General features: G+C 40.9%; 1 protein-coding gene across 1 annotated transcript in view; it reads right to left on the bottom strand.

Moving 5' to 3' along the window:
- ZNF41 (zinc finger protein 41) overlaps positions 1 to 20,722 on the bottom strand; it is a 53,619-nt gene extending 32,897 nt beyond the window's left edge. Inside the window, exons 1-2 of the mRNA XM_012652328.1 lie at positions 20,597 to 20,722; positions 8,041 to 8,302 (exon numbers count right to left, since the gene is read on the bottom strand). Coding sequence (XP_012507782.1) covers positions 8,041 to 8,112 — 72 coding nt within the window. The 5' untranslated portion in view covers positions 8,113 to 8,302; positions 20,597 to 20,722. The remainder of the gene's footprint in view (positions 1 to 8,040; positions 8,303 to 20,596) is intronic.
- Positions 20,723 to 21,193: the final 471 nt, after the last annotated feature.

Genomic DNA, 21,193 nt, shown 5'->3' on the forward strand with positions numbered 1-21,193 from the left:
GTCTCAGAAGGAGAGGAGGAAAATCATGGGGCTAAAAAAGCATGTGAAGAACAAAGGCTGAAAATTCCTCGAATTTGGCAAAAGATATCAACCTAGAGATTCAAGAAGCTGAGCAACCTCCAAAAGGATAAACCAAAGAAATCTATACCAAGACACATCATAAGCAAACTTCAGAAAACTGAAGACAAAAAAACCTTGAAATCAGCAAGAGAGAACTGATAACCTTAACTATAGGGGAAAGAAAAAGTGACTGGATTTTTAATCAGAAACTGTAGAGGTGAGAAGGAAGTGGCACACTTTTCAAGTGCTGAAAGAAATGTACTGTCAACCCCAAATTCTGTACCTGGCAAAATACCTTTCAGATATGAAGGGGTAATGGCCAATGAGCACATAAAAAGATGATTGAGCCTGTGATCCCAGATCTTTGGGAGGCCGAGGAGTCTTGAACTCCTGGGATTCTTGAGTCCAGGAGTTCGAGACCAGACTGGGCAATATAGCAAGACCTTGTATCTAAAAAAAAAAAAAAAAAAAAAAAAGCTGGGCATAGTGGCACCCGCCTGTAGTCCTAGCTACTTGGGAAGATGAGGCAGGATTGCCTGGGCCCAGGAGTTTGAGGCTGCAGTAAGCTATGATCACACCACTGCACGCCAGCCTGGGCAACAGAGCGAGTCCCCATCTTTCAAAAAAAAATGCTTGACATTGTTAATTTGTTATTATTAGGGATACACAAATCAAAACTACAATAAGTTACCACTTCACACCCACTGGGATGGCTAGAATCTGTCAGATAATAACAAGTATTGGTGAGGATGTGAAGAAATTGGGACCTTCAATCACTGCTGGTAGGAATGTAAAATGATGCAGCCACTTTGGAAAACGGTTTGGCAGTTCCTTAAAAGATTAAACATAGAGTTATCATTTGACCCAGCAATTCCACTTCTAGAAGTGTGAAAACACATGTCCACACAAAAACTTGTACACAAATGTTTACAGCAGCATTATTTATAATAACCAAAAGGTAGAAACAACCCCAATGTCCATCAACTGAAAAGGGGATAAACAAAAGTGGTGTATCCATACAGTAGAATATTATTTGGCCATAAAAAGAAATGACATACTGATCCATGCTACAACATGGATGAGCCTTGAAAACATTATGCTGAGTGAAAGAAGCCAGACACTAAGACCACATATTATATGATTTCATTCACATGAAATGTCTAGAACAGAAAAGTACACAGAGACATAAGCAGATCAGTGGTTTCTTAGGGTTGGGGGAGGCAAGCAGGGATGGGCAGAGGGGAATGATAGAAATGTTATAAAATTGCCGGGCGCGGTGGCTCACGCCTGTAATCCTAGCACTCTGGGAGGCCCAGGCGGGTGGATTGTTTGAGCTCAGGAGTTCAAGACCAGCCTGGGCAAGAGCGAGACCCCGTCTCTACCAAAAATAGAAAGAAATTAATTGGACAGCTAAAAATATATAGAAAAAATTAGCCGGGCATGGTGGCGTGTGCCTGTAGTCCCAGCTACTTGGGAGGCTGAGGCAGTAGGATTGCTTGAGCCCAGGAGTTTGAGGTTGCTGTGAGCTAGGCTGACGCCACGGCACTCACTCTAGCCAGGGCAACAGAGTGAGACTCTGTCTCAAAAAAAAAAAAAAGAAATGTTATAAATTGATTTTGCTACTCAGATTGTCCCAGATTTGGCCAGAGGAGGGAACTCCTTCAAGCTGGCTCCTGTGTCCTTTGAACATGTCCCCATTTTTTGAGCACTTTCTTACTTTCCAACACTAGTTCTTCCAGGATCATTTTGTACTTTCTCTATCTTAGCCCTGGAGTCAGCCATTTCTCCACAAAGCTCTGGTTCCTATTTATGACAAATAGTATTTATAAATCAAAATATGCTCATTGTGCCTGGCACATCATTGTCCTTTCAGCAGTCAGAGCTAGTAATATTTCTCCTTACAGTAAAACGCTAACTAATAAATGTAGAAGGAATGATGGAATTAGAAACACACCATCAGGGAAACAGCACAGTAATTCATTGTTACAGGCAAGAATCATTGATGGATGCTGAAGTCAATGGACAAAAGTATGAGAAATAGGATATTTACATAGTTTCAAAATATCTCCCCCCAAATTCCTTATTAATTACAAAGAAGAAGAGAGTAATTTTGGAGATACCTGACAAACAGCACTTTAACCAGGTGATCAAAGTTAATATTATCAATAACAGGACAAATTGATATTGAATGCTTTCTGGCCTCAAGCACTGAGAACATGGCATCCTCCTGTGGTCATCCTTTCAAAAATGAATAATCTGAATCTAATTGTTTGCTGTTAACAAAGAAATCCAAATTGAGGGACAATCTGCAAAACTGTCTGTGATGAAAGTCAAGGAATGACTGAGGCAGTGCTCCAGAGTAACAACTAAAGAGACACGACACCTCGATGCAAAACACGACCCTGCGTGGGATCCGGGATTGGGGCAGCAGGGGTTGGAGAGGGAATGTTGTAAAGGACATTACTGTGACCACTGGGGAAACTGTGTATTACATATTGTATATTAAATAATTCCATAATACACACTGTATATTAGATAGTACCATGTCAATGTTACATTTCTTGATTTTGATAACTGTACTGTAGTTACATAAGAGAATATCCTTACTCTTAAGAGACATACATTAAAGTATTTAGGGGTAAAGGGGAATTATGTCTGCAAACTACTCTCAAAAGGTTCAGAAAATAAAATATTAAATATGTTTGTATACACACACATACATACATTGAGAAGAGAATGAAAGCAAATGTAGCAAATAACAATTGGCGATTCTGGATGAAGGGCATATACAGTCTTTGTACTATTCTTGCAATTTCTCTTTAATTTTGAAATTACAAGCATATCTTGTTCTGTTAAACTTTGCAGATATTGCGTTTTTTACAAATTGAAGGTTGTGAAGACCTGCATTAAGCAAGTCTATCGGCATCATTTTTCCAACAGCACGTGCTTACTTCTTGTCTGTGTCAGCATTTTTTAGCAATAAAGTATTTTTTAATTAAGGTCGGTACACTGTTTCTTTAGATATAATGCAATTGCACACTTAATAGACTACAGTATAGTGTAAGCGTAACTTTCATATGCATTGGGAAACCAAAAATTTTGTGTGACTCGCCTTATTGCGGTATTCGCTTTATTGCGGTGGTCTGGAACCAAACCCGCAGTATCTCCAGTCTGCCTGTACTGCAAAACAAAAAGTTTCAAAAGAACCAAAGCTTTAAAACTCTCAGTAGAAATACAGGTGAATATTTGTTTAGACCTTGGGGCAGGTGAGGATTTCCCAAACAAGACAGAAAATGTACCAAGTAGTAAAGAAAAGCTCTAATGATTCTCCATAAAGAAGTGAGGAACCTTTATTCATCCAAAGGCCCTTTGGCCTTTTGGGGCCCTGGGGGCCTCCTCTTGTCAGTGAATATTCAGGGGCACGGAGCAAGCAGGGAGCTCCCACAGGCCCTTCCCTGGCCTTCTGCAGCCACCTTCTCTACCCACCAGCTCCCAGGGCAACACACCTGCCTGTCCCCTTCATCACCCAAGGGCAGCCCTCCAGGGAGAGCCTTGGGGGTCATTGCTGGGGTCAGCTCTCCTGGCTGCACTGTTCTACTGAGCCTTGTTGACATGGCTGGCACAGGGGAGGAGTCTCAGGGAGTGGAGGAGTGGCTATTTACCAGTCAGTATGGGCGTAATTAACATCTGCAGGTTCCCCCTTGGCTGGGGGTGCCCAGGGAATGTAACATCCTGAGCTGTGGAGGGACTGGCTGAACAGCCGGGAGCTCTGCTCCAGTCCTCCCTGGAAATAGGATGTCCTTCAACCTTCAATGGTTTAGCCCTGGGTATTGAGTTGCCCTGAGTTATAAAATCCAGGGCAAGCTGCTTTCTGGGGTCCCCAGCAGCGGTGCAAGTGGGGTCCACACAGACAAGACTCCATGCACCCTGAGCTTTCCTGAGCCTGGAGGAACCAGTTTGCAATGAATCCTAGGCTTCCATTGTACCTTGCTGCCCACCTGTAACAAATCTGCTCCATGTAACTTGTGTACATGGGTGTTCTGTCTCAGCGAACAAGTTGGTAGCCAGTGTGCTGTTCCCTCTGGCTGGTCCTTATCCGTCTTGATATACCCTGTTCCCTGGTCTGTTCTCTGTCCCTGCAACTGCTCCTCCCTCCCTCTAGTGCCCCCCCAAGCTGTTTTCTGCTTCCCCAGACTTCTCCCTGCTCCCTCCCTCTGCTGGTCCTTGTTCCCTCTGAGTGTTCCCCATCTGACCATTTCTTGTTCCCTCTGACTCTTCCGTGGTCCATCTATTTACCATTTCCTCTAAGTGTCTCCTGTTCTCTTATTACTTGCTTCCTTTGACTGCACCTGGGTCCCTCTAACTGTTCATGCCTCCTGTTTCCTGTCCCGTGTTCTCTTAGACAGTTATCCTTCCAGCTGATCCGTTCTGTGGCATTCTTCTGATTATGCCCTAGTGCACCCGACTGTTCCCTGGTCCCTAAGGGCCTTTCTTGTTCCTTTCAGCTGTTTCTGTCTGGTTCACATAGACTGACTGCTGTTGGATTCCTCTGACTGCTCTCTGGTCTCCTGATTCTTCCCTGTGTCCGTGGACAGTTCCTTGGACACATTTAATTCATATGCCTCCCTGAGCTGCTCATGTATCTAGTTCATGGCCCATACTTTGAGTAGAGCCAGTCCAGCTGGCTCCTCAGCCCATGCTCTTACCCACTAACGTACACTACTTCCGCGTGCTCTGTGCCATGTCTGGATTCTGTACTTCCATCGTCTCCATTACTGATATTACATCTGACTATTGGCTGGTTCCTGTGGTTGTTTCCTGGGTAGGGAGACCAACTATCCCAGTTTGCCCAGGGATTTCCCTGTTTTAGCACTGAAAGTCCCATGTCCCCTCAGTCACAGACAAACCAGGATGGTTGCTCACCCTATTCCTGAGAACTCTGGCTGTTCCCTAGCCTCTCCCTGGCTTCTTCAAGTGTGCCTTAACCCCGGTGACTGCTGCATGTGACCTCTGGCTAACTCTTGGCAGTAATTTATACTGTTCCTTCTGGCCCTTCTCTAGTCCCTCTAGCTGGTCTCTAACCCATCAGGCTGCTACCTCACACCAGGTACACATTTAATGCTCACTTGGTCTGTTGTCTAGTTCCTCCTCTAGTTATTTCCTGGGACCTCTGGTTGACACTTTGCCCTAAGCATGTTTTTCCTGCTCCCTCTGGCTGCTCCCCAACCTCAGTGGCTGTTCCTTGCTGCATGTGTTCCCTGGCACCCTAGGCCATTCCTCAGCCTTAGAGGCTCTTCTTTCACCTTTCCACCTGTTCCATGGGTTCTGTCCTACCCTGATCCCTCTGCTCATTCTACAGCCTCAGCAATTGTCTCCCGGTCCCTCTGGCTGCTACCCATTCGCAGGGTCATATTTCCCATGTCTTATTCCCTGGTACTTCTGCCTGTTCCCTGTACTCTCAAATTCTCCTCTAAACCAAGGAAGTGCTCCCTGGTTCCTGGGGAAGTTGCTTGTCCCTCAGGATTATCCTCAGCTCCTTGAACGTTTTTGCTTTTTCCATTTCACCTGATTCTTCTGCTTCCTCACCCCTCTGATGTTCCCTGCTCTGTCTGGCTGCTATCTGGTTCCTCTATTTCCTGATCCGTCTGATTGTTCTTTAACCCTCTGGCTCTTCCCTGCTCCCTAACAATCACTTCTCTAGCCTTAACAACTGTTTCTTGGGCTCTGGGTGCTACCCAGCGTCTCATGTTTCCTGTGTCCTCTGTTTGTTTCATTGTGTATCCACCTGTTCCCTGAACCCCTTGGCTACTCTCCATCCCCAGTACATGCATCATGGCCCCTGCAGCCTCTCCCTATTCCTCATTCCCCTGTGCTTGCCCGCATCCCTCTTTCTCTCACTGACCCTCTGCTTGTTCTCTAGCTTCAGCCACTGTTGCTCGGTCCAACTGGCTGCTCCCCAACCCCTGGGACATTTTTATTGGTTCCTTGGTATCTTTGCCTATACCCTCCTCCCTGATATCTAATGGGAAAAAAAGAACCTAGAAAATAAATAAGTGAATAACTAATATTCCCCAGGGTCTTGGTCATTTCCATCTCTTCTTGAGAAGGGCCAGAGATCCGTGGTTAGGAAGGAAGAGATGAATGGAGAAATGTGCCTTAGAGAGCCCAGAATCATTTATCTAGAAATCCCCACATTGTGGCTGGGCAAGAGGCCATCTGTAGGACTGGGGAGGACCACATTGTTGTGGATCCGTGACCGTTATGACAGAGCAGAACTTAGACGAGGTGGAAATGCACTGCTGTTGAGCATTGATTCATTTACCATTTAATGCCTCTATACCTTTGACTCAAAATATAATTTCAATGACTTAGGCAAAAAGATTTAAATGTACGAATTCTATCATAGCATTGTTAATCATGATAGAAAACCTGAAATGCCCTAAATGCATATTAATAGTGGACTGGTTGTAGGAGAGGGGAAGATGTTGGTCAAAGCATGCACAGTTTTTGTTAGACAAAAGTAAAAAGTTTTTTCAGATCTATTGCACAGTATGGTGACTACGGTTAATAACAATTTAATGTATATTTCAAAATTACTAAGAGAGATTTTAGATGTTCACACCACCAAAAAAATAAGTATGTGAGGTGATGGATATGCTAATTATCTTGATTTAAGCATTCTATAGCATATATAAATATTACATTGTATCCCATAAATATATATAATTATTTGTCAATTAAAAATAAAATTTTAGAAAAGTAGACTGGCTAAATGGACATAATACATGTATGAAGAAAAATATTTACTGCCTAGAAAATTGTTAACCTGCTGAGTTGAAAAGGAGATAACTAAGTAGTATGATTCTATTTAAAAACTTCAGCTACATATGTATATATATATGGTATGCATACACACTCGTAGCCCCACACGTATACCGCACATATGCACACATGCACACACAAAGGAGAAAGGAAATATAGCTAAATGTTAACAATGGTTAACTTTGGGTAATGCTGGAATTACAAGTAATTTTTTATTCTCTTCTATTTTCTAACCTGTACTTTCTTTTTTTTATTATGAAGTGATGAAATGATAAAAAACAAAATAATATTTAAAAGTATAATATTATCTAAGGACCACATGACCCCAAGCCCCTGTGACAAGGAGGCCTTCCCGGAGCTGACAGCATTCACAGGCAGGTGTGAAAGGAGGGAGCTGTCGCACAGGGTCTGGCTGGCTCATCGTCTTCCTCTGCTTACACAATCTCAAAGGGGACTCTGAGCAGGAAACTTGGTCCTGGCTGTGGTGTGGTGAGGGTAGAGGACACAGTCAGGGCACCTGGCTCTGGTCTAAGGCTGTCACAGCCAACCTGAGAGGCCTGCATGAGTCACACGCCTTCTCAGGCCATTTTATTCATCTTTGAAAAGAGGAGGAAGAGCTAGAAGGACCCTAGAGACTGTGGTCACTCTACTACCCTGCCAGTCTCTAAATTGCAAAGAAAAAGGATTTTTCTGCACTAAATCAGGATTGAGGGGAAATCAGTGGATCCCAGAGACAGTAGGGGGGGTAGGCGAAGGGGTATCTGGTGGGGATCAGCCAAGTGTCATCTGTAAAAAGCCCATGCAGAATGAAGGGCCCCTGCTAGGGTGGGGGGAGCGGCTCCCACCCAGACCTCACCCTCAGATGCCCTGCAGGGAGCTGCCTCCCTCTCCCCCTAGGCCATGGGCTGGACCCTCCACATCCCCGCCTCCATCAGCCAAGTCACATTTTCTGCTGAAACCCACAGCGCTCTGGATGTGCTGACATCAGCCATGTGGTGCTCACTCTCAGTGGAGAATCCTGATCTGTTTCTGGGGCAGCAAGTCCAGAATCTGCCGTTTCCTGTGACTTACCTGTCCCTGAGCCGAGGCCCTGGGGACAGGTCAGGGGTATCTCCTCACTGAATGAATTCTTGCCCCTGGGATCCTCTCTGTCCTCACCTCACATGAGCTGCCATGTCCCTCTGCAGCCAGGGCAGAGGACCACGGGGGAGAGTCCCCATTAGCTGCCATGTCCACACTGGGCCTCAGGCCTCAGGCTCTCCTGCTGACAGCTCCACTCGTCCCAGGGGCTTGAAGCTGGGCTGGCATCTGTGGACTCAACCAGAGCTGCTGGGGTGAAGCAAGGTGGGGTCGGAAGGAAGATCTCGCAGTTCCCACTAAGGGGTCTGGACCCCGGACTCTGCAGAGGCTCCAAGAAACCCTGGAAAGACAGTGTCCACAGGGTTAGTCACTCCACATTCACCCATAAACGCTTCCTGGGGGCGCCAAGGGGCAGCTCGCTGTGCTGGATGTCGTGGAAGAGAAAAGTTCAGTAAAACCAATGCCAAGTATTAACATGGAATATGGGGAAAATCCATCAGATTTGCTGCAAAATGAATGAGGGTTTGAATTCCAGCTCTTCTACATTCCAGCTGGAATGTGGGGAAGTCATTTTTGGCTGTTTCTTTATCTTCGAACAGGATGAAAATACCTATCTCATAGGTTTGTTAAAGTTAAATGAAATGATACTTCTAAAGCACTCATAACTACCTGGCCCCTGGGGCATACTCAATTAATATTAAATATTGCTATTACTATGATACAAGGTACAAGGCATGTTTTATTAGGTACCTCATTTAGTTTTTACAATCATCCTGTGGACTAGGAATTACTATCATTATTATTATTCCCATTTACCATCACATAGGGCTGTTCAGAAATACTGAAAAATTTGTCCCCAAATCACTCAGATTAGAAAGAATGACAGGGCTTCAAATCCAGGTATACCTGGCTCCAAAGCACATTTTCTTCACTACTGAGCCTTATGCTATTCCATACATGGAAGAATCAAAATAAACATTATTTATGTTGCCTGCTGCCTTCAAAGTGCTCTGGCTGAGGGGCGACTATGTCACAAGTCAGAAACTGAGCTTCTGTGTAACTCAGTATACACTCTGGGCAACTTATAGAGCCTGCTCTCTTCTGTCAAAGATGAAAACATAAACTCACCTCTCCCCTGCAATTCCCATCTGGGCCCTGAAAACCAGGAGATCTGCACAGGCTCCTAAATCATTAGCCCACACTGCTTGACAAAAACTGTGTCCCAAGTGGTGTCACGACTGGTTTCCACAGGCTCCTCAAATAATCACAACACAGGCAACACACCCTCAACAGAGTCAGTGACCCACATAAAACCCTCAGTAATAGACATTTCAGCCTATCACATACCAGATCACATAGTCCTGCAATAATCAATGTCCACAGGCCCCAATCCATGATTCCTACAGGCCCCCAAAAACTGATTCCCAAAGACTTGTAATCCTTTGAGAATTCCAGGCTTGCAATCAATCATTCACCACCTCAGTGCCCCAATCAATAAACTCTTACGGACTGAATCAGTGACCTCAGAAACTTACATCTCCAACTCAGATAAAACCTCAAGAATTTCTACAGAGGTCCCAATTGCTTACCCACATATATTTCCAATTATTTCTCTTCAAGGATTCCTCAAAATTGTCACTCACTGCCCCCAAATGAATGACACCTATAGGCCCTGGATTATTTAATCCTATTGGACCTTAACTCATTGATCCTTCCTCACAGAAATGCCCTCAATCCTTGACTCCTAGAGGAATCCAATTCCCAGAGGAATTGGTTTGGCATTGAATTTAAAGGATAACAAGAAAAACTAAAAATCTCCCAGGCAGAAACAATACATTATTTACAATGAAAAGGGATCACAATGGCACTATACTTCTTATCTGCAACAATAGAAGCCATATTAGAAGAAAACATCTACAAATTACTGAGAGGAAAGGACTGAGATCCAAGAATCTTAAACCTACTCTAGCTAGATAGTATTCTTCTGTCAGAGCAAAAGAAAGACAATTTTAGATATAAAAGCATTTATAGCATGGAATGCCAATATTCCAATCTCAGGAGAACACTCAAGGGAATAGTCTCAACAATTATAAACTGACTAGTATTTAATAACAGAAACCTCAAAATAGAAAGCAGTTTTGAGATACAATTCTTGCAGCAACTAATATAATTATATCTGAATAAAGAAAAATAACGTAATTTGCCATTTGGAGTAAATGAAGCTATAAATTGGAAATTTTAAAATATCCTAGGAAAATTTACTAAGCAAAATGAGAAGAGGGCAAACTATGCATCTCTATGGGCAGATATTGGTACAATATTATTTGGATCTAGTAATGTAGAAAATATAAATGATCATATTTGTAAGGAAGGTAAAGGCAATTACTACCAGAAATAGATAAAAATAATCAAAATTCTGCCGGGTGAGGTGGCTCATGCCTATAATCCTAGCACTTTGGGAAGCCAAGGCAGGAGGATCGCTTGAGGTTACGAGTTCAAGACCAGCCTGAGCAACATGGCGAGATTTCGTCTCTACAAAAAAAGAAAAAGTGGAAAAATTAGCTGGGCATGGTGGTGTGTGCTTATAGTCCCAGCTACTTGAGAGGCTGAGGCAGAAGGATCACTTGAGTCCAGGAGTTTGAGGTTGAAGCGAGCTGTGATGATGCCACTGTACTCTAACCTGGGCACAAGAGCAAGACCCTGTCTCCAAAACAAACATAATATTAGGCATAAAATCAAGTATAACACAACAAAATTGAGTGAGCTGAATTATGCTATAAAAGATAAAAACTATGGCACTGGGTTAGAAAAACAAAATATAGTTGCCTCACATCTAAAATAAAAAGATAAAGATGTGAAATAAAGCACTGGTGTATTTCTATACACCATATTATTTATCATTTTTTCCTTCATGGTTATGTATTGTTAGGAAATCTTTCAGGGTCATAAAGATGTTTAATGTAAAACTTTTATTGTTTTAGCTTTCAGATTTAGATCTACAGTCCATCTGGGAAGGATTTTGGTGTGCGGTATGTGTTAAGGTCAAGATTCCTTTCTTCTATGTGGAAATAAGATGATCCAGCACCACTTACTGAAAAGACTACCCTTTCTCCACTGCTCTGCAGGTCTCACTCTGTCACCCAGGCTGGAATGTGGGGGCAGGATCATGGCTCACTGCATAGCTCACTGCAACCTTGAATGCCTGGATCCTCCCTCCTCAGCCTCCCAAGTAGCTGGGACTACGGGTATGTGCCAGGATGCCTGGCTAATTTTTCTATTTGTTGTAGAGATGGGGTCTTGCTATTTGCCCAGGCTGGTCTCAAACTCCTGGCCTCAAGCTCTTTGGCCTCCCAAAGTACTGGGATTACAGGTGTGAGCCACCATGCCCAGTCTACACTTTCTTAATCAATGTGCTTCATATTAAGTCCTGATATCTGGTAGCGTAAAAGATTGTTAAATTAGACTACGTTACAGTTAAGGATTTTTGTTCATGCCCACTCAGGGATGCCAAAAAAGTAAACAAAACAAAACAAAATATTAAGCACTTCTGTTCATTGGTGGGAGAAGAAAACTGCAATACGTGTATCTGACAAATGATTAAAATCTCAAATATATCAAGAATTTCTAGAAATTAATAAGAGCAAAGAAAAAAGAAAAGGAACAAGCACTTCACAAAGAAAATATTCAAATGGCAAATAAACATGAAAAGATGCTCAACTACATTAGTTACCGAGGAAATAGAAATTAAACTACAATAAGACAGTCCTCCATATCTACCAGAAATGGCTAAAATGAAAAAGTTGGGAAATAACCAAGAGCTGGCAAGGATGTGGAGTAACAGAAACTCATAAATGGCTTGTTAGGAGCATAAAATAGTACAGACACTTTGGAAAACTGTTTGGTAGTATCTATTAATGCTGAACACATGCAATATCCTATGATCCACCTATTCCGCTCCTAGGTATATACCCAAGAGAAATGAGAATATATGTTTACCAAAAGATGAGTACAATAATGTTCATAGCGGCTTTATTCAAAACTGGAAATTGTATAAATGCTCACCAACATTAAAATGGATAAACAAGTTGTGCTATATTTACACAAGGAAATACTATACAACAAAAAGAAAGAATAAATTGCTAGATTCAACATGCATGAGTCTCATCTCATGAAAATTATGTTAAGTCAAAGAAGCCAGATCCAAAAGAGCAATGAAGCAATGTTCTATGATTACATTTATATAAATTTCAAAAACATGGGTTCTTGAGAGCAAGTAACGGATATTTCTTCATCTAGATGGTGGCTATGCAGGTTTGCTCAGTCTGTCAAAAAACCACCAAGCTAAATATGAACAATGCGCATCCTTTTCTATATTATGCTATATTTCAATAAAGATTTAAAAACTATCCAGGCAAATGCAAGAAAAATGAAAACAGGTCTGAAAATATAATTATCAAGGTGGAAATTAAGGTCCAAAGCATGCAAATTAGCCAAAAAGGGGGGCTTCTGTTAATAATGAAATATATAATAAAGTAGTACTAACTGGCACAAACCTTTACGGTCATTCGACACATGCAAATAAAATCAGCACAAATGCATGGAACCACATGAAATCTTAGGCATCATAATTATTTTTGTATTATATTTAACAAGCACTGGTATTAAGGTTATGCCAGTTTTTAAAAGGAATTTAGGAGATCTCTATCTTTTTATGTATTAAATGGCATAGATACTATCTTCTTTAAAGTTCAGCTATAAACACATCTAGAACTGGTGCCTTTTTAAAATGGCAAATTTGAACTATTTTCCTTTCTCTGATTTTTGGTCTTTACCAAATGCTGGAGAGGATGCAGAGAAACCAGATCTCTCATACATTGCCAGTGGGAATATAAAGTGGTATAGCCACTCTGGAAAATAGTTTGGCAACTACTTTAAAAACCAAAATAGTTATTACATGACCCAGCAATTGCACTTGTGGGCATTCATCCCAGAGAAATGAAATCTTACATGTATACAAAAACCTGTACAAGATTATTCAGTGCAGCTTCATTTGTAATAGCCCAAAACTAGAAACAAGCAAACTGGACCCCAATGGTTAAACAAACTATAGTGCATCTATAATATGGAATACTACTCAGCAATAAAAAGAAATGAACTATTGTTACTGGCAATAATTTACATGGTTTTCAAGGACATTATGCTGAGTGAAAAAAACCAATCTCAAAAGGTCACAAACTGTATGGTTCCATTTATATAACACTCTCAAAATGACAAAATGATAGAGGTAGGGAAAAATGACTGCTTGCCAGGGGGTTAGGGATGGTGGTGGGGGTAAAGATTACAAGAGGGTAATAGTTCTGTATCTTGATTATGATGGTCATTACATGAGTCTACACACATGACAAAATGACACAGAACTATGCAGACACGTTGTACCAATGTCAAATTCCAAACTTTTATATTATATTATGATTTTATAAGATGTAACCATTGGGAAAAACTGGGTGAGGGTAGATAGGACCTCTCTGTACTATGCTTGCAACTTGCTATAATTTGTTTGCAACTTCCCATGAATCTATAAATATTTCAAAATAAAAAGTTTAAGAAAATCATAATTATGCCAGGAAATTTTAATGTATCTCTTCTATAATATGATGGATCAAGTAGATAAAAAAAGAAGATTTGAAAAATATAATCAACAAGCTAGATTTAAGACACATAACTTTATTATGCCCAATGAATATACTATGGCATAGTTTACAAAAAATTTTTTAAATTGTGTAACTTGGACACAAAGAAAAAATCTTGATACATTTTAAAAATTAGACTTTTGGCAGGCTATATCAACTATAATCCTGTAAAATCATAAATATATAATAAAAAGATAATCAAACTACCAAACCCAGTTTTCAACTAAGAAATATTCTCTAAACATGTCAGAATTAAAGATGGAATTTGATAATAAAATTATAGACTTCATACCAAATTTTGAGACATTTCTAAAGCTATATTTAAACAATATTTTAGTCTAAAATTTTTTTAATATTTAAAAAGGAAAGCTAAAGATAAATGAACTAAGTGTTCAACCTAGGAAATTAGAAAGAGACAACAAAATAATTATGAGAAACCTGATCAAGGTAAAAGAGAAAGGAAAAAATTACACATATAAACATGCACACTTATCACACACATGAACGCAATTTCAGGAATGACAAAAGGAACTATTGTCACAGGTGTACAAGTGAATAAAGTAAATTAATGAAGCATTATATGCAGCTCCATGAAAATATAAAATCCCTAGCAAATATAAACTACCAAAATTAATCTCCCCAAAATAGAAACCTGTGAAGATCAATAATCAGAGAAAAGAAAAGTTACAATTTATCATTTTTAAAAGGCAAGAATTCTAAATGTGTTTATTGCTGAATTTTAAAGAAGATAATATCTATGCCATTTTAACACATAAAAAAATAGAAATCTCCTGAATTCCTTTAAAAAACTGGCTTAACCTTAATACCAACATTTGTTAAATATAGTATAAAACAAGAAAACTATAAGCAATTTTCTTACAGTGGCAAAAATTCTAAGTAAAATATTATTAACTCAAATCCAATCATGACCCATAACAAAAACTGCCCTTGACCAAACAGTTCTTCCAGGAAGGCAAGGATAGATCCACATTACACATCAATATAATTCATTACAATAATTAAGGAGAATAAACACCATAAGGCTATTAACATCAAAAAGGCATCTGACAAAAAAAAAAAAAGCCAGGCACGATAGTTCACATCTGTAATTCCAGCACTTTGGGAGGCCCAGGTGGGAGGATCACTTGAGGCCAAGAGTTCCAGACCAGCCTGGGCAACAGGGCGACAACCTTCCCCCTCCCACTGTCTCTACGAAAAAAAAAAAAGGCATCTGACACAATTCAGGAGCCATTTCTAATAAAAATACAAATCATAATAGGAACATACAAAAATTATAAGGAGACCATCAAAACACCCACAGAATGAGAGAAAATATATGCCAATCACATATTTGACAAGGGACTTGTATGCAGAATATATAAAGAACTCTTAAAATTCAAAAACACAAAGACAAATAATCCAATTTGAAAATAGGCAAAGGATTTTGAATAGATATTTCTCCAAAAATGATATAAAAATGGCCAATAAGTACAGGAAAAGATGCTTAACATCAGTAGTTAGTGGAGAAATGGAAATCAAAACCACAATGAGAGGCCGGACGTGGTGGCTCACACCTGTAATCCTAGCACTTTTGGGAGGCTGAGGCAGGAGAATCACTTGAGGTCAGGGGTTGGAGAACAGCCTGAGCAAGAGGAAGACACTGTGTATACAAAAAAAAAGAAAAATTAGCGGGGCATGGTGGCACACAGCTGTAGTCCCAGCTACTTGGGAGGCTGAGACAGGAGGATTGCTTGAGCCCAGGAGTTTGAGGTTGCAGTGAACTATGATGATGCCACTGCACTCTAGTCTGGGTGACAGAGTGAGACCCTGTCTCAACAGCAACAACGATAACAACAACAAAAAAAACACAATGAGATACCACTTCATACCTACTAGGAAGGCTAGAATAAAAAAAGACAGATGATGTGTCAGTAAGGAAGGAACAAATTAGAACCCTTATATATTGTTGGGATATAAAGTGATGCAGCCATTTTTGGAAAACAGTTTGGCAATTCTTCAAAATGTTACACATAGAGGTACCACGTGATCCAGTGAAGCAGTTAAAAATATACCACTCTGGTGTATTGACTATTTTGAGTTAAAGGCACTTGAAAAACAGCAGGTGCAAGGTCATACTGACCTTCCTTCTGTTTCTTAAAAGCAGGAGATAACATTCCCATGTGAAAGATTCCCTCCTTCTACTAGAAGGAAAGCAATATTCTTATCATCAAGGAAGGGAAGTAGAGACCAAGAGAATTCTGTACAACCCTTTTTAAAATAACTCTTATATTTTAGGCCTCCCTATATAATTTAGTTGCCTTTTCACAACTTACTATTCTTTGTCCAATCCAATATATAAGTGATTGACTCTATTCTTTGGGTCTTCATTTCTTTATGAAGGCTCCTGTGCCACATAAAACTTGCATGAAATACATTTCGTATGATTTTCTCTGTTGATCTGTCTTCTATCAATTTAATTCTCAGGCCCAGCCAAAAAGAAACCCTAAAAGAGAAGAAGTAAAATTCTGTTTCACTCCCTCACACCGGCAATTCCACTCCTAGGTATCCATCCAAGAGAAATGAAAACATATGTCCACAGAAAAACTCATACACAAATGTTCATAGCAGCATCATTCATAATAGCTAAAAAGTAGAAACAACCCAAATGTACATCTACTGATGAATGCATAAATAAAATGTGGTATATCCATATAATGAAACATTATTCAGTAATAAGAAGGAGTGAAGTACTTCTAAAATAGTTAAACTCAGAAACAGTAGAATGGTGGTTGCCAGGGGCTGAAAGAGTGGGAAATGGGAAGTTGCTGTTCAATGGGTATAAAGTTTCGGGTATACAAGATGAGTAAGTTCTACAGATCTGCTGTACGTTGTGCCTATAATTAACAGTATTGTGTACTTAAAAATTTGTTAAGGGGCTACATTTCATGTTAAGTGCTCTTACCACAATAAAAATAATAAAATGAAGTCCTGACACATGCTATAACATGGATGAACCTTGAAAACATTATGCTAAGTGAAGGAAGACAGTCATAAAAAATCACATATTTTATGATTCCATTTATATAAAATGTGTAGAATAGACAAATCTATATAGACAGGAGGTAAATTAGTGGTTGCCTGTGGTTAGGGATAAGGGTTGGGAATGAGGAATCATTGCTAATGGGTACAGTGTTTCATTTTTGGGTGATGAAATACTCTAAAATTATACTGTGGTGATGGTTGCACAATTCTGAGAATATACTAAAAACCAGTGAACTGTAATCCTTAAATGGGTAAATTTTATGGTAGGTGAATTATATCATAAAGTTGTTAGGAAAAAAAAGATCATAGCTAGTAAGTGGCCAAGCAGGATTTCAAACTCAATATCTGGCAAGGGGCAGGTGCTCAATAAATGTTTGTTGAATGGATGAATGAATAAATAAACAGCTTTCACTTTCGAATAAAACATGTCTAAGTTATATTCATTAATACTAGCAAGAAGATAGCAATACCCTATATCAAGTATCACTCAACATTGTTCCGAAGGCTCTAGCTAATGCCATAGAAGATGAGGTGATCAGAATAATATCTAAATGGAAGAGAGAATATGATTTTTAATTGGATGTAATATGATATCGAAGAACAGTAAGAGGCTATAAAAAGCAACTAAAATTCATATGAGAATTTGATAACTGGATTGGATAAGAAATAAAATTAGAAAATCAATAGATTCCTCCTATGGAAATAGAAATAAAAAGCTATTCTCAATGATGACAAAAACTAAGATAAAATATCTAAGAATGAACTTTAAAAAAAGGTGCTGGACCTATAAGAAGAATATTATCAAATATAATTTTTAATGGTTATTTTTGAAACTAGATAAAATGATTTTAACATTCATATGGAAGAATAAATGCTCAACAATATTAAAGAAAACCACAAAAAAGAACACTGATGGAGACAAGCACTATTTGATATTAAAACTGTTTCTAAAGTCAGTAAAATTCTTTAAAAAGGAGTAGACACATATATCAGAAGAATAGAGCTCATGGCCGGGCATGGTGGCTCACACCTGTAATCCTAGCACTCTGGGAGGCCGAGGCTGGAGGATCGCTTGAGCTCAGGAGTTTCAGACCAGCCGAGCAAGAGTGAGACCCCATCTCTACTAAAAATAGAAAGAAATTAGCTGGACAACTAAAAATATATAGAAAAAATTAGCCGGGCATGGTGGCGCATGCCTGTAGTCACAGCTACTTGGGAGGCTGAGGCAGAAGGATTGCTTGAGCCCAGGAGTCTGAAGTTGCTGTAAGCTAGCCTGACGCCACGGCACTCTAGCCCAAGCAACAGAGCAAGACTCTGTCTCAAAAAAAAAAAATAGAGTTCAGAAATAAAACAATATACATTTGGGGATTTATGTGACAAGAGTGGCATTTAATTGAGTTAGAAAAGGATATTCATTTAATGATTGGTGCTGGCAAACTGTCTATCCAAATAGAAAATACAAAATGACCCCATCTCTTACCACACACCAAAATAAATTCCAGTTGGATTAAAGATTAACTTTAAAAATTAAAACAAATATATTAAAATAAATTTAAGGCCAAGCATGGTAGCTCATGCCTGTAATTCTAGCACATTGAGAGGCCAAGTTGGCAGGATCTCTTGAGGCTGGGAGTTCGAGACCAGCTTGAGCAAGATAGTGAGACCACCATCTCTACAAAAATTTAAAAATTGGCTGGGCGTGGTGGTATGCGCCTATAGTCCCAGCTGCTCAGGAGGCTGAGGCAAGAGGATAGCTTGAGTCTAGGCATTTGAGGTTGCAGTGAGCTATGATGACGCCACTGTACTCTAGCTCAGGGAACAAACAGAGTGATACCTTGTCTCAAAAATAAATAAATAAATAAATAAATTTAATAAATTTAAATGTTTGTTTAATCATGAAATGGGGAGAACTCACTAGGCAAGACAAGAAACTCAGAATCTGTAAAGGAAAAAGACAAACATAGCTAATTAGATGATTATTTTTCTAATTAAATGTGAAGATACTTTTCAAAAGTCAAGATATAGAGATAAAGGAAATATAGTTAAAATATATGACTGAAGGTTAATATTCACAAATTAGTATGAAAGACAAACCACCTAAAGAAAAAAAGAGCAAAGGATATGAAAAATTTTACAAATACATTTCAGTGGCCAATAAATGTGAAAAGGTGTTCAACCACTAGTTGTCAGGAAAATGCACATCAAGGCAAACTAGATACTCTTGTGTTTGGCCCTCGGAATTGGGCAAACGAAAAAAGCAACAACATCCAGTGTGGGTAAGGATTTTAGAATGAGCCTTTTTATATGTTGTTGCTGGTGGGAGTTCCAATTTTACAAAAGTTTTGGCAAATAATTTGGTGGTATGTATTGAACTTAAAAACATCATTCCTGCACCTAATTATCACTCAGATGACATTCTCTGACCACAATTTAGAAATCAATAACAAAAATGTCAACATTTTAGGAAATCAAAATCTCATATCTAAATAACTCAGGAATTAGATTGAAAATCACAACAGAAATTAGAAAACATTATAAGTAAACTATAGTGGAAATGCTACATATCAAAACTGTGACACGGTGCTAAAGTACTCTTAGAGGAAAATTCATAACCTTAATGCTTATACTATAAAGGAAAATGATTGAATAGTAATGAGATAAACATTCAGTTTAGGAATTTTAAAAAGAGAAAAAAAAAACAAACAAAAAAGAAATAATGACAGTCAAGGACAGAAATTAATAACAAAGAAAGATACAGGAGGACTGACAAAGTCAAAAGATTTTTGAAACAACCTCATCTCAGATCCAAATACCACCTATCACTGACCCCAAGAAGCTGCACATCTGATTCCACAGAACTCCCCCCACTAGTCCCAAATAAATGCATCGCTCACCCCACAGAAACCTTGGCCACCCACCCAATAAAGCCCATTCCACACCTCACAGACCTCCCTCACTCACCCTGCAGACCCCCATCACTCACTCCACGGACTCCCCATTACTCATCCTAGAGACCCTGCGTCGCTCACCCACACACCCCACAAAACTCACCCTACAGGCCCATCACGCACTCCATTCCAGTGTCCCCATCACTTTCCCCACTGACCTCATCACTCACCCTCAAACCTGTCACTCACTCTCCGCACCTCCCTATAAGTGACCACAGAGAAGCTCCGTTACTCACCCTTCTGAGTACCATCATTAAGTGCGAAATCCCTGTCATAACACTCCCATAACTATCTCCGTTTAACTGGCCTGGCCCTAAAACCTTCTCAGTTAAACTCCCAGAGTCCTAAGTCCCGCAACTGCTTCAAGGGACCCCGGCGCGTCTGGACTTGATGTGCACATACTCAGTGTCAATTTGGAAGCGGCCGCTCGCCCACGATTATTCCCGGTGTACTTACACCGTGTCGGTGCGTGCGTGTGCGTGTGTGCCAGAGGGGAGGCGCGCTTTCCAATTGTCTTTAGTGACTTTGTCAGGCGAGGAACATGGCTGTCCCCTTGGGAGTGTCTCTATGGGAGCCGCCATCTTGGAAGAGGGGATATTTCTGCCGCGGAGTCCGCGGTCCCCTACTCGATGTTCCCCTGTGGGATTTCCCAGTGGCCGAGGCACCGGCCGGAGGACTGTACCACCGAGCTTTTTCCCCTCGGCCGCAGCCTCCAGGAGTCATTCACCTTCGAGGCCCCGGCGGGCGGGGCGCTTGGCCTGCTCAGCCCTCAGGGTGGCCCGGCCTCAGGCAGTCTCCCCAGGGGAGCCCCTGCTTCTTTAAACGTCGCCCAGCCCCTCTGCTTCCCGCAGACCGACCCACCCTCGCCCCCGCCCCCGCCGCGCTCCTAGGTGGGACTCAACGACCCTCTCCCGCCGTGGCCCGGACCCGGCGCCCGCGCCGTTCCGAGCCCACCTGGCGTCCCCTCTGTCGAAAGCTCCGACCTGGGCCACGGCAGGGACCAGTTGGCGAGGGAGGGGGAAACACCCGGCGTCTCGGCTGTCACTGAACCTGTGCAGTCGCCGCAGGGGGAGTCGTGCGTGTGAGACTTAGGCCAGGAAGCGGAAGTCGCCGGCGGCGAGAGTTTAACCTTTGTGGGCGCCGGGGGTTGAGGTGATTCCGCGCCAGGGACCGTGGATCTGCGCAGGAGTCATGGTGTGTGTGTGTGACATCAGTGGTGGGGCATCTTGGCTCGTTTTCAAAATCCAGTCATTAGCCTTTCTGCTTTCCATGTATATGTATTAAGGCTAAAGTTTTCTTCTAAAGATCCAAGTTTTGATTTGTTGTATTAATTTAGATTTGTCTGGTTTTCATTAGTTCGGTTTCAAGTGCTAATTTGTAACTTTTTCCTCCCTTTTGACCCTCAAATTATTTAAAAGTCCGTTGTCGAACTTGCAAAAATCCTCGAGACTGAAAGGACAGGGGAGTGTGGGTGCTTTATTCCTGCCGTTGCTCCAGGGAGAACGCGAATGTGGGGAAGAAGCGGAGTTTTATTCTGGGGGAAGGCAACAA

The sequence above is a fragment of the Propithecus coquereli genome, unplaced genomic scaffold (assembly GCF_000956105.1).
Source record: "Propithecus coquereli isolate 6110/MARCELLA unplaced genomic scaffold, Pcoq_1.0 Scaffold388, whole genome shotgun sequence".
Classification (NCBI taxonomy): Eukaryota; Metazoa; Chordata; class Mammalia; order Primates; family Indriidae; genus Propithecus; species Propithecus coquereli.